General features: G+C 35.1%; 2 protein-coding genes across 5 annotated transcripts; one reads left to right on the top strand and one right to left on the bottom strand.

Moving 5' to 3' along the window:
- The first annotated feature begins 476 nt into the window (after positions 1 to 476).
- On the top strand, positions 477 to 9,080 carry LOC118646716. Of its 4 annotated transcripts, none has more exons than XM_036290224.1 (6): positions 477 to 610; positions 2,752 to 2,920; positions 5,269 to 5,857; positions 7,417 to 7,686; positions 7,789 to 7,953; positions 8,064 to 9,080. In XM_036290224.1, the coding sequence occupies exons 3-6, from the start codon at positions 5,471 to 5,473 to the stop codon at positions 8,478 to 8,480; spliced, it is 1,239 nt and encodes a 412-aa protein (XP_036146117.1). In that variant the 5' UTR covers positions 477 to 610; positions 2,752 to 2,920; positions 5,269 to 5,470; the 3' UTR covers positions 8,481 to 9,080. The 4 variants fall into 4 exon arrangements, with proteins under 4 accessions (XP_036146117.1, XP_036146118.1, XP_036146116.1 ...); XM_036290225.1 differs by lacking the exon at positions 477 to 610 and adding an exon at positions 718 to 1,667 and having other exon boundaries at positions 2,027 to 2,920; XM_036290223.1 differs by lacking the exon at positions 477 to 610 and having other exon boundaries at positions 718 to 2,920; positions 5,291 to 5,857.
- Positions 9,069 to 14,360, bottom strand: LOC118646511 (SURP and G-patch domain-containing protein 1-like). The gene is given in 6 exon segments (XM_036289582.1): positions 9,069 to 9,248; positions 9,341 to 9,421; positions 9,819 to 9,931; positions 9,933 to 10,008; positions 10,011 to 10,051; positions 14,284 to 14,360. Coding segments are annotated over 6 exon segments (519 nt in total). The 3' UTR covers positions 9,069 to 9,117.
- Between the last annotated feature and the right edge of the window lie 161 nt (positions 14,361 to 14,521).

Here is a 14,521-nt window from a genome sequence, read left to right as displayed (position 1 = left end):
AGTAAATCCATGAATTTAGAAATTTGCCATTGATTCTCAAAAACGGTTCAAAGGGTTGAAAACCCTTAAAAAATTGAGGGTTTTTGTGTTTTCTTGATATATCTCGTAAACTAAAAAAAGCATCAAAAGATATTTCATACAAAAGTTTTACAGCATAAATACCTCTACTTAACAATGCTATTCATTTTCTGAAAAAATTGTTTTTAGAAAAAAATAAATAATTAAATAGAGGTGTTTACCTACACTGCAAAATTTTTGTATAAAATATTTTTTGATATCTCGTTTGATTTACGTGAAAAGGCAAAAATGTCTTGTTTTTGAAAAGTGATCTCACTCCTTTTTTTTGAACGTTAACGTTTCTGAGCGTCAATAAAAAACTTCTAAATTCGCATATTTACTCTACATTACCGAATTTTATTGTCAGTTATATGGCGATGACTAGCCGCGTCTAGTCCAACGTAGGCTCAGACATCACATGGACATTTTCATATAAGAAGTAATCTCGCAGTTGCGCTGCGTCCGACTACAGCTATCGAACGTATCGGATACGTTCCGTGTAATCGTGTAACAGAGTGAAGATAACGAAAGGGAAAGCGGAGAAAACAAAGAGGTAAGAGGCGTCAAAGTGGATCGGGCGAATTACGAAGCGGGCGGGGCGGGAGGGGGGGGGCAAGGGGGAACGTAAGAGCGGCGAGTAAAGACAAAAATTAAAGTGTACGGGAAAAGGAATTAGAGAGAAATAATGGCGCACGGGTGGCGGTTTGACTCTCGACCGAGCGTTCGATCCGGTTTTACCGCCTCGCGTCCGGGCGGATCGCGAGAAACGGAGGAAACGAGCTCGACGATCACGACGACGGCGGCGGCGGGTCCGGATTGCCGCGGGCGAAGTCTCGTTCGTTTATTACGTCGAGGATACTGGAGTAAGGCCGAATCGCGCGAGTCCACGACTCCGGAGACTTGCCCCGGAGAACGGTTGTATCGCCTTGAAATAATCCGCGGAGCCCGGCTATGATACAATCTCCGGCGATTATTATGTGCCTCTCGATTGTTGGGCAATCGGGATCGATGGAAAAAGCGGATCTCCCGCACACCCCCCCTCCTACCCGCTCGCGCCACCCCCGAGGGGGAATCCGCTCGCGCGGATCCGAGAGGACATTATACGTCGCACCTCGCGATCGTGTCAACGGCCGCGCGAACGCCGGTCCACCTGGTCGACAGACGGACTCTCGCCGCGGAAGATCCGAGTGTCATCTTGCGAACGGACAAAGGGAGAGTGGGGGAGAATCAACAACGGGGAACGACATCATTTCATCGCGTGCAAAACGAGCAAGCCACGGAGCTTAACGCAATAACGCTGATGAGAAATGAATAAGTTATAAGGGCCGCGATACTTATTACAAACTATTCTCTTTTTTTCTAATGGCACTACTTACGCCACAATGAGCGACGAGGACAGCGAACGACTGTAAAGTAAGGCTTAAAACGGTTTATAACGTTACCGACGTGCGAGATTCATGATGTATGGAGACGATATATTAATCCTGTCCTCTGTTATCTAACACGAAACGAGCGTGCCCGTTTGAAGAGAACACGGAAGAAACGGTTTTGCTTCCCAAGCAAGAAGCTCTACTAGTTCTTTTGTAAGACCGTCGAAATAATTATGAGAGGTAATATAAACATAATGAGCAATGCAGTAAAAAAGTTTTGACATTCTGGCAACCGGTTTCAGTGTCCTACATAATCCTTTTGACGATCTTGTAAAATTATTTCTAGATCTGTGCACACAAAAAAAATGATCTTGCAACTTCTACAAAAGTTATATGTGTATAAAAATTAGCATAGATAGATAAATAATTACCAAATACTGTGATTTGCATATATATTGCATCTAATCAGTCTAGATGATAGAAGTAGAATGTTCAAATTCTATACGTAACAGTCAAAATTCTAGCAGATAGGAAAATTAGCGATACATTTTGGTTGTGGCATCAGGAAATCTGTTTATATCAGAAAAAAATTTTTTTAGGTGATAAAGTAAGATTCTTATGCAGCAAGCACTAATTGGAAGCTAAATTTTTGAATACTTTAACAAAATTGTTCTCTCCGTGAGAGAGGAAAAACTGAAAAACGCAGACTTCACTGCTGTAAAGAACGTACGAGAAATATTCTCGCGACGAGTGACCTCGCCTACCTGTCGAGGAAAAAAATATAATGGGGCAAGGTGCCACCTCGTAATGCTTTACCGTATGTTCCCAGAGTTCCATCGAATGCCTCGACAGGCTCGTTTTCCACGAGCGCCATTATCCTTCTGACTTTCCGCCGAATAAAATTTTTCGGACGCTTCCGCGAGAAAACGTTGACCATAGTTTTCTTCTTTCTTCTTTTTTTTTGTTCCATCGGATTCTTCTATCTAAATAGCGATTACATCACACTTTTGAAAACGAAAGTGCAACGTATGAAAATCACGATTACGCAACCGGTTAGTACAAGTTGGTAAATTGTGTAGGGTCAACATCGTGTTACGATTGCCACCGTATTGAGACATAAAGATCTTAGCCAACTCGCAATCGGTATAAGATACCAATTGTTTCTCCAATTCATCTTCCCGTTTGCATCACGTTTGCATTCCGGTCGTCACCGTCGCTTTTTCGCACTTCCGATAAGAAGCGCGGCGATCCTTCTCACCTATAACTTTCTGTTTATTTAAATTCAGGATTTCTTTCTTGAGAATTTCTCTTATTTATTTTACAGGATTTTGCACGATATCGCCGCGCCGTTTTTATCCGACCAGTAAAGTGAGCGGATCGAATTGTTCACAAGACCGTTTAAGATCATTTGGGATCTAGCGTGATATATGCGCCGATAACTAGGATTCGATAACGAGCATTTTACGCTCGTGTATAAAGAAAGAAAGAAAAAAGTAAGTAAATTATACCTTGTTATCTACAGGTTATATTTTTCGTTTGGAACCGGATGAAGATATTTTTTATTACGCTTTTCTTTTTTAAAAAATATACTTCCTGAAATCTCTACTTGAGAAATTTTATCTATTTTTGCATTTATGTATATAAATATATGTATATACTTTTTTAAAGACAAACGTGTTAAGCTATATAAAGAAAACTTAAGTAGACTATCGTAGGAAATACCGTTTCTCGACTGGAAACGGGTAAAGGCACTTTAATTGGAGAAATGGTGGTCAGTATCTCGCCACGCCTCATACTCCTCTCTTTTCCTTCCTTTCGCTGTTGCGCGTTCGGTATAAAAATAACTAACAGATGTAAGCGACACGATCATACTCTCGAGTGCCTTTCGTTCTAGGTAAACGTTAAAGGTGAACGATAATAGGGCTAAACTGATCTTAGAATTTTTTAATAGTTTTAAACTTCTTTTTTATAATATGACAAATTTTTCAAACGTATTGATTAGGTTCATTTATGCTGTTTGCACTTTTTTTGCACTTGAAATCTTCGCTTTCACTCTCTCCAACGTTTGAACGTATACTCGTTTCAAAAATTTTTTTAAATTTTTCGCAGCATAATAGATGGCCATAAAAAATTTCAAGAATTGAATTTATCGAAATGTTATAGCCAATTAATATATCGATTGGCTATATGATAGGACATTTAACATGCCTGATCAGCTTATCGTATGACCATGAAATTAACCTTACACGAATGTATAATTCGTTGAATGTATAATTAATTATAATTCCATATTTATTTAATGTTTGAAATAAATAATAAAAAGAGAAAAAGAGAGGGAAGGGAATGATTGCATATTTAATTAACACATTTATTCTGTATTAGTGTGGCATTTTTTTCATACAATTTCTAAGTGTATTTATTTTCTACGTCACATATTTGCAATAACAATATATTTAAGCTAATTGTTTTTCAGAATTATTGGTCTAGTATTTATTTAAAAAATTCAAAAAAGATACATAATTCCTTTTTAAATTTTTTAAACATTTTTACAAATTAATAAACGCATTAGACATAACTGATCCGCATCATGGTCTAAAAGTGCAATGCAGTGTACAGTGTACAAAAATAGCAATACAGTGTACAGAGTAACTATTATAACTATTTGAAATTTGAAAAAAAGAGAGAAGGAAACAAAAGATTCGCCAACAGCGCGGACCTCCAACGTAGAACGTTCTAAAGACATACAGTTCTTTTAGAATGTCCTAAGGACGTTTTATGACTATCATGTGCTATGAACGCACAGCACATAGACTTCACTGTACTTCTTTCAGCGATAAATTATGATTAAATTGAAAATAACTAGGCATTTATTTTGTAATGTTTGTAACATGTTTAGTAGAGATTTACAAATCAAGAATGTGATAATGGAAATAATAGAGGAGAAGGTGGTAATATGGCCAAAGCGGATAATACGGCCACCCATATTATCTCCGTTATTAGTTGACAAATTCTAGTAATTATTTATGATATCATTTGTTTAGTAGCCTACTGTTATATAATGATGCTAATATGACAAAACATAACAGTCAACATTTGTTATAAGGCATTTTTACTTTGAAGAATTTCAAAAAATTTTTGAAGTACATTTTAACATTTAATTACTTCCTTATACTTTTTAAACTTAACCGCATTATCACCTAAATGTATGTACACTTGAGTACTTTCTTATTATTTAACTCTTTATTCGGCAGTATATATTTTGAGTTACACAAAATTAAACGATGATATAAGATGTTGTCAATATGGTCATCTAAGTGTGCTAGTAATATATAATATGGTCACTTTCCGAATCTCCATACCGACAAAATTCCTCGGTAAATCGATTAAAGGCTTAATTTAAGGCTGTTAATTTTTTTTAATTCTTTATACAAATAAGGTTTTTTAGATCATTTTTATAAGGTCATTTTTATATAACTTCCATTAAATGTGAATGAAAATCACCTGTTTCGATATAACAACTTATTTTATATACCTATATATGTTTTTAACAAAGTACTGTGACTTTTTTAAATAAAACCAATTTCTTTACATTTATTTTTGTGGTGGCCATATTACCCTTCCTATTTCTCTTCGACCCATCGTTACATTTTTATTAATAATATATAACATAATAAATATTATATAACTTGAATTAAAAATCTAATGAGCAACGCTTTAATAAATATAATTGTAAAATTTCAACTTATAACATTGATTATTAACAAAGTTATTAAATAAAATATAAATGGACCATATTACCACCTTCTCCTCTATAAACGATGCTTTTCAATAATTGTCCTAGTAATCGTTCTTTTATCATCGAGGTGTGGCAAAGAGTCGCGTGCTGGGCAGAATTATACCCGTTCGATTCCCTGTGCCGGCGATTTGAAACAAAGTTTAGATCTGTTACTGCCTCTGTTGTAAGGAACAAAATAAGCAACATCCGCTCGATCTCCCGGAGATAAAAGGCATCGGGCGAACAGGAAAGGCAAGGGGAGAAAAAAATGGCAGAAAACGAGAAAATCGTGTCGGACGAACGATTGTATGATTATTTGCGTACGTATGCGAAAAGCATCCAATTGAGATCCCCGAAATTTCACGTAATCGAAAGCAATAAAGGCGATAGTTACATTAGTGTCGTTTATCGCGTCACGATCGAGGGAATCGAGGAATGGAACGAGGCCAAGAAACTCGAGCTCGTTCTCAAAACCACGCGGAACTACGGCATCGACAATATTTTGACCAGCGGCAGGGTCACAGAGCTATTCCAACGCGAGGCATCTTTCTATCAGGACGTGTTGCCTATTTTCAAAGAGACTATGAAGGACCACGGCGGAATGCACGACCGCTTCCCCATTTTATACGACGTCAACGATGAATCCGGAAAAGAGGTAATTTGGCGTTTGAACCCGCCGTTAAATGCAATATCCATATCAATGAAGCATTGAGCACGTACGGCACCGAATATCATGTAATCGCATATGTAAATTTCATACATATCTTTACATAATCCCTTTTCTTGCGCGGATGTAGCGCGCGGCCGTATAATGGGACCGTAAAAAAAAAACTGAGATAACTGCTCGACAATAATTTCTTTAAGGAAGTTTAATTATTTATATCTATTATAATTGAACGAGTAAAATCTCAAGCGTTATTTCATTGGTACATTGCTACATTTGGAACATTATCTCATATTTCGATCGATTAAGTTTGTAGATCTTGTATTCCGATTTACCTCGTATTCCGGCCCACTCTCCCTGCGCGCGCGTTCTCGAAGACAATGCGTTTCGTGATGCGTTGCTAAATTGACCCGACGAGATTTATACGTGTAATAAAACGCAGGCATCGTGTCGCGAAGTGAAATGTCGATTTATAATGACACACACGGATACAGACGGGCACGCGTATGCGCCCACCCGGTCATAATAAACTGGTTTAAAGATTATCAAGTAAGACATAAGGTCCGGTTAACCTTTGCATTACGCAATATTTTTGCTAATGGCCAATCTGCATTTGAGCATTATAGCGAAAGAATTCTCTTATATTCCATATATCGCGGCTCCATTTCGCTTGCAAAGTTGTCGAATTTAAATTGTCAAATTTGAATTGTCAGATTTAATCAATTTCAAAATTTCTAAAGGGAAGTACCTCGAGCAGCTTCCTTTTAAATCGCAACCGCCCCAATTGTTCATTTGAGAGCTACTGCATTTCAAGTTTATGTAACAATCGACCTACAATCGCAATCGGTATAAGTAATGCCATATCTTCCGCAATTTTTTTTTTGTTCGAGTCTTTTCACCGTTTATAGTTAGTAGTAAAACCCGACATAATCAATGCTAGGCACGCGGTAGAAGAGCAAAGTGTCTAATAATTAGATGGCTCGCGAAAGTACACGTACGCTTCTTTAAAGACTTAATTCTTGTTTAGTACGTAACTTCGCGTAATATCCCTGACATTTTGATGAAAGAGCCTTAGCGCGCACGACACAAAAAAAATGAGTTAAGGTAATTACATTCTAACAACAGGTATCCTTATCTTACCACAGCTTGCACAATAAGATGTAACTTTACATCACTTGTCTAATAATCTACTAATCATATTTACTTAACGATAAGATCTTATCAGAAGAAAAACTCTATTTCATCAATTTAATTTATATTGCAATTCGCAGCTGGTTTTCAGTGAAGAATTAATTTACATTATTGTGCAGCGATGTGCATACGTATAGAAGGAACCTTTGTTCAGCAATAACAACTACAAATCCTACTCGCTCATAAGATGACGTGACTCAACAACATTGCAATTATCATCCTCGGTTATCTCATAACATGATAAACTTTCACATGTTCCTCATGTAGCGCGATTACCGAGATTAGATTTTTTCTCGATAAAGAATACTTTAAAGCAAAGAGAAACGATCGTTTAGATAACGACATATAATTTTCTATAGATACTGCTGTTAGAAAATCTAACGCCCCAAGGTTTCGTGATGTCAAAGTCAAAAATTATGGATTACCCGCATCTCAAGTTAGTGATGCGATGTCTAGGTGAATTTCATGCGTATAGCTTCATTACGAAAGCGGCAAATCCGACGGCTTTTGAGAAAATGAGGCAAATGAAAGAACACATATTTCTAGAAGTAGTAAATAGTGGCGAACAATTAGAGGCTAACGAGAGAATGAAAAAATTGGGAAAAATGCTTTTTTACATCGTGCTTAAAGTACTTTAACATTTCGTTGCTCTTTTGAAAATTAATCTTCTAATTGTCGACATTCATCGAAATTTGAAAAGTTTTTTTCTTTATTTCTTATTCCATGTATAGGCTTTAGCAAACGAAGACAAACATTATTCCGAAAGGTACCAACGATTCATGGAGAATATGCCGCAAAATATGTTTGCCGCAACTAATGGAAAAGAAGCTGAACCATACGCCGTTGTAAACCACGGTGATTGTTGGACTAACAACATGCTCTTCAAATACGACCAAGTATGTACAGATACTTCCTCGATGAAATATACGTCATTTACATTAAGTCAATAATACAGACATACATACAAGTATACTTTTACATCTTATCCGGCATTGTTTACTTTCAGGAGAAAAATCCGTGCGACTTGCGTTTCTTAGATTTTCAGTTATGCCGTTATGCATCTCCCGTTTTAGATCTAGTTCATATACTCTTCTGCTGCTGCACGCAAGAAACAAGGAGTAAATGTTTTGATCAGATAATTAAAGACGTATATTACAAAACACTATCTGACACTATAAAGAAGGCCGGTTACGATCCTAATGTACTCTTTTCTTACGAGATATTATTACAACATTTTACCAAATTCGGGAAACACGCAGCGGGAATTGCTACTTTCACTGTACATTATTATACTACTAATGACGTAGACTTCACAAGTGTATATGACACTAATAGGCTCGAAGAAAGAATAGAAAAAGATAGCTTTTACAGAAATATGTTAATAGAGACCTTTAAAGATATTATTGATAGAAATTATATTTAAATTACTACTTTCACAATAACATCGACATATTGTGATACCAAAAGAAAAAAAAGGACTCTTGTAGTTAAAACAAAATGCTTTATATTAAACTTAGACACCAATGTAGCTAATTACATATATTCATACAAGCCTACCGCATCAGGTTAAGAGAATTTCGTTATGACTTATCGTGAATGACTTATTCACATAAATATAATTTATAAAAATTGTATATTTTATGTTTCTGAACAGTTAGAAATATCGGACATTTTATTGTCACTTTTATCAAATAAAAATTTATTAAAATTACTAAATTTTTCTTTATAAATACTTCATTTTGGTCACTAAAAACAATAAGGTGCAATAATTCTTTACACTAAAGTGCCTAAAAATTAACGATGAACAATTTCATTCGGAGAAAGACAAAAATTGTATAAGAGATATATTTTTAAAAAAATGTACAGTCTCAAATATACAAAATAAAGGTAATCTATTACATTGTTTGATAATGAAAGGAATACTAGTTTAATAGTAATGTATCTTAGCTCTTAGTAATAAAGTCTTCTTGGATTATTTTGAAAGAAATTTGTAATAATAAACCAGATAATATTTTCTACTTAATATCCTTGTTATTTTATTGTAACGATCATAATACTTACTAATGGATTAGGTCTAAATCTATAAGCAAGCATAATTCTTTTTCTATATGCATCAAATTCATCGTCATCCCTAGATACTCCATCTGGTCTTTCAGAACGTAGACCTGCACTATCGAGTCTATTTGTCGCTCTAGAAACAAACATTTGTTGATCAAGAGCTTGAAAATATTAGTCAAACACATTTGACATAAAAAAAATAATTAGTAATATAAAGAGTATTACTTGTTAATTGATTCAATACGTTCCTCTCGCTACCCAATCCTTGTCCTTCGCTCCATCCAAGCTTTTGTAACATCTGAAATCCTGTAACACAAGTTATGATTATTAATATCATTTGTAACAAGGAATGAAAACTAATGTTAGTGTTATTAACATTTAGCTTGACATATTCAATTTAAGAATAGAAGAATTAATAATAGTTACGAATTAATAAGATGCAATCACCAAATTTTAGTATTTTATATTATACAGGGTGAGTCTTAATGGCTGTCCCAACTTTTTACCATGAGAGATGGAATTACCGACTGCAATCTTAGTGCACACATGTACCACATATGCATGTGCAAATGCCGTACATGTGTATACTAAGATTGCAGTCAGTAATTCCATCTCTCATGGTAAAAAGTTGGGACAACCATTAAAACTCATTATCCTGTATAAATGTAATATATATTGATAAAGAAAAAATATAAAGTCTTACCTATATTATCTTCCTTTAATTTATATTCCTTATAATCACTCAAATCGGGTTCTTTTCCCTGTTTTACAGCATTATATTGTTCCATAAATTTTTTTAACTCATCCAGTGGTAGAATTACCAATACGGTGTTTGCCTTCCGCTTGCGCAGTTAATTCTTCAGCCCACATTTGTGTCGCCTTCATTTCAGAGATCTCAATTTGTGTTCCCAAGTGCCTCCTTCTGTTTCTTCATCACTATCATAAAAAGAGAAAGAAAGATTACAGGAGATAAGAAATTCGAAGGAGAATCAGCGATTTTTTCAGAAAGAAGAAATGAAAAGAGAAAGAGAGTTTAAGAGATAAGACGTTATAAGAAATATCAGGTAATAATAAAATAGGAAATAACATTACAACATTATATACTTTATAATTTAATTAAGAATTTAATTTAAAATAATATAATATAAAATACCCAGCAAACACAGAACATAGCAGCAACATTGCGGCAATGTTATAACATTGTAGCAACATCACAGCAATATTACAACATTGCCGCAATGTTGCTGCAATGTTCTGTGTTTGCTGGGTAGATTATATAATTATTCTTTTTCTATATAAAATCATAATTATTATTTTAGTTTATAAATTTAATTTTTTTGAAGTGAAAAAAACAAGAAAAATGATACAATAATAAATAATAATATTGTATAATGATGTCTATGTATGTATTTATGTATGTTGTATGGTGTATATGCGGGAGCGTTACGAGGCAGTACGCATTATATGCTCCAGCGTAGAGCGCAAAATTTGGAGGATTTGACTCTACCAGCAACTGGCAAGGCAACTTTTTCAAAATTAAAATTAATTTTTTCAAAATTAAACTTAATCAAAATTTATTTTAGAAGTACAATGACACAAAAGCGACTATCTAATTTAGCACTTTTATTAATCGAAAGTAAAATAGCTAACAATTTTGATTAAAAAGATGTTACAAAGATATTCGTGAACGTTAAAATCAGAAATCACAACTTTTTAATTGTTTTTCTTATTTTTAAAATTTTCTATTATTTCTATTATTTTTTCGTATATTTTCTTTTAATTCTCATTTTTACGAACTGTGTGTATTACTTAAAAATATAATATAAAATATATTAACATCTTATGTTAATGTTAAAACAAAAAATAAAATTATATATAAAATTTTAAAAATATAAGAATTATTTAGAAATATAAAAATATACAAAATTGCAAAAACTTATAAAAATAAAAAACAGAACTATTTTTTGCCTCGTCGTGATTCTGTTGGTACGTAAAAAATAGAAACTTTTCAGCTTCTTTTTTTGCTTTGTAGTTTCGTACTGGAGCGCGTGAGCAATTCTCAACATATGCTGCTTTCCATTTATCTAAAAGTGAGACTGAGTCACTCAGTAATGTGAATATTTTATACTCACATAGTGACGTCATTACTCAGTGATTAAAAGGAACGCGTAAGTGAGAATATATGCTCAGTACTTTAATAAATACGCGAGACTCAGTAAGGCATAAGGTCTTGAAATCGCTCAGATTGTGAGTATGAACTCAGTTCAATCTCACTTGTGAGAATGCAAAAGGAATGTGCCTTCAACTGAGTTATGACACGTCACAAGTGAGAATTATCTGAGTTTTTGTGTAAATGGAAAGCAGCAATAGGGGCGCATAAGCGAGTCGTAACGGCACCGTGTGTATGTGTGTGTGTATTTTAATATTAGTATTTAAACCTGAAGAAGAAATAATATTGATATTTAAACCTAAAGACGAAATAAAGAACAGTCAATGTTAAATTAAGAAAAAGAGGGATTGGCTAACTTATAATACTAACATTATGTTAGGTCCGTTCCAATTCGTCTCGTATGAAAAATACTGCAATACAATTTTTATTATCCTATAAAGGTAGCACTTTGAAATGCGATCGAGAATCTCCCGTTGAATCCTCAAGTGTCAAAAGTTGTTATAAAAGAATAAGCAGAGTACACAGAAATATCTAAATGTACAGTGCGCGCATGAAATATTCAGCACGGAAAGAATAGTTTTGATAAATCGAAAAAATTTAGCTGGATACGAATCTAAAAAATTTTTTTTTACATTATAATTATGTTATTTCAATATTTTCATAATGGAAGTGCTGCATATATAGGACATGTACCCAAAATATTTTCTAAAACATCAAAATAACGGCGACTTTTACTACCTGAGATAGTCATGTTCCCGTAATATTTTAGAAACGTTCTTGCGGACCAAAGCGCACATTTTGACATTGCTGCAACCTTACAGAAACATTGCAGAGACCTAACCAAAAGCTGCCACAGCATATTTCTGTAATATTTTAGAAACGTTCTTGCAAATCAAAGCGCACATTTTGACATTGCTGCAATCTTACAGAAACATTGCAGAGACATAACGTAACATTACTGCAACAGTTTCAACATTTCAGTGTTATGTCTCTGCAACATTGCAGAAACTTTTATGTGCTATCAGGGTTGAATACCCTCTCCCCCCTCAAATGTTTTTTTATTGTACTCTTCGATCAGTTCTCCAAAACCCGAAGACATTCCATCCCCCACTCTCTCCCGCGCTACTCCTTATCCTCTTACGATTTCAAGCATCCCTGTTTTCCTCATGAAACCATTTAGTAAACCCCTTCGACTATTTCTTTGCTTCGCGTTTACCGTTATAACTATAAATTAAAAAACAAAAATCTTTGTTTCCCTTTCTCCGCCCACCACATACTTATATAATATTTGTACAACTATATACATACTCACTATGCGTTTTAAATTTGATTATACCATTATTACAAAATTGTCAAACCATGATCGACTTCAGGGCTTATTTGTATTTTCTTTTTATTTTTATTTTTATTTGTTATTAGAATAAATACTTTTGTTTTAATTTTATGTAAAACTTCATCATTCATTTAAGTTTCAACGACCTCGCCCCTCCCGAACAAAGACTGTACCTGGTCCGATCCCGAGTTAAAACGATTCAATTCGTTGACTCGAAACTTGAACCGACGGACGTACGACTCGAAACGGGTTATAGCGGGCCTATCGGCACGTTGAACTATATTTTTGAGTCATAAAAGGTGCGTTCGACCCGAAGCACCTACTCTCTCTTAATCTGTGTGCCTACGGAAATTCTACACGTTTTGTTACGTTCTTCCCTGCCTTACCTGTTCTCCCTGAAATATCCCAGCAAACACAAAGTTACATGTAATGTGCTTGTTAATTGTAATTTCCCACTCAATAATATAATTGCAATATAACACACGTGCTATATTACAATTACATTGTTGAGTGGGAAATTACAACTAACAGATACGTTACATGTAACTTGGTGTTTGGTGGGATCCTTCCTACCAAATAAAGAGTTAAATCCTATAAGGCTGGACGTAACACTACAATATTCCTGCAATATTAGTTATATTATGCACTATTGCAATATTTCTGCAACGTTGCAGCAATATTTCATGCTGTAGAGAGTATGTGTGCGTATGACCGGTCATACGTCAAAGCGACTCCGCACACTCGGATTTCGGATTTAAGGTGCAGTCCCATTAAGCACGGATCGGAATGACGGATCGGATTTCTCACTAGAATTGAGCAGTCCGTTCCAGTTCCGTTCCGTAAAAGTTTGCTCTACCAATCCCATGTAGCAAAAACGGAACGGAATGTCACATCGGTCACAGGTTAATAATGCTTATATATTTCGCTTATATATATTTCGTTATTTTAATGCGACTGAAGCGATAACATACATAATTTGTGCAATTATCTTGCCGATAACATTGATGTGAGTACTTTGAAATACTGAATTGTAAGAATGAAATATATTTTGTAACCAGATTCCGTTCTGTTTTTGCTACATGGGACGGGTAGAGAAATTTTTTACGGAACGGAACAAACATGCGTGGTTAAGTTGAGAGAAGAAATTGAAAGAAACGTATACAATATTTTGTAATATTAGACAGGTTGAATTTTAACGTGGGACTGCGCACGTGCTTCTTGGACCCGAGTTTGTGATTTCAACTACGTATTTTTGGCGAAGTCGTATTGTCTGGACAATTCTACATCTATATCTGGACATTGCTGAATATCAGCTTGCTGGAGCTTGTATGAAAATATATTTTAAAACACATAACAATAGATGAAAAAACAATCTTATTAATTATGTTAAAAAAACTGCAAACGACGAAGAATTTGCCAACTTGGCATGCTGTATCGGTGTTCGAGAAAGTGCGAAAGCCGTATTCAACATAACAAGTATCGTATTTGTATCGTTATAACAATATAACGATACCGAACTCTCGTTAAGAATAGGTCTACTAATGATGTTTTTCCAATACAATGGTGTTTTAAAACTTGTGCGATCAGAAACACTCGCCCGATCCGTCCGGAATTGAGAAAATATACACGTTCCGATCGGACGGAACAGCCGGATCAAGAATTCACTAGAAGTCTCTAGCAGAATCCGTTCCGTCATTCCGATCCGTGCTTAATGGGACTGCACCCTTAGGGTGCTGTCCCATGGCCTCGGAAAACGGAATCGGAACGAGCAGATCATCAATCACGGGACCGTTTTGACGGAATTAGTAAAAGGGTTCTATCAGAACGAGCCCGTGATTGGTGATCCGCTCGTTCCGATTCCGTTTTCCGAGGCCATGGGACAGCACCCTAACCTGCGTACGCG

The sequence above is a fragment of the Monomorium pharaonis genome, chromosome 7 (assembly GCF_013373865.1).
Source record: "Monomorium pharaonis isolate MP-MQ-018 chromosome 7, ASM1337386v2, whole genome shotgun sequence".
Lineage (NCBI taxonomy): Eukaryota > Metazoa > Arthropoda > Insecta > Hymenoptera > Formicidae > Monomorium > Monomorium pharaonis.
The sequence above is the reverse complement of the archived record's forward strand: the minus strand, read 5'-3'. Positions and strand labels throughout refer to the sequence as shown.

Coding starts and splice junctions, on each gene's coding strand:
- LOC118646716 (XM_036290224.1), top strand. CDS start 5,471: ATGGCAGAAAACGAGAAAATCGTGTCGGACGAACGATTGTATGATTAT. Junction 5,858..7,416: donor ACGATGAATCCGGAAAAGAG/GTAATTTGGCGT, acceptor AATTTTCTATAG/ATACTGCTGTTAGAAAATCT. Junction 7,687..7,788: donor TTTTTTACATCGTGCTTAAA/GTACTTTAACAT, acceptor TTCCATGTATAG/GCTTTAGCAAACGAAGACAA.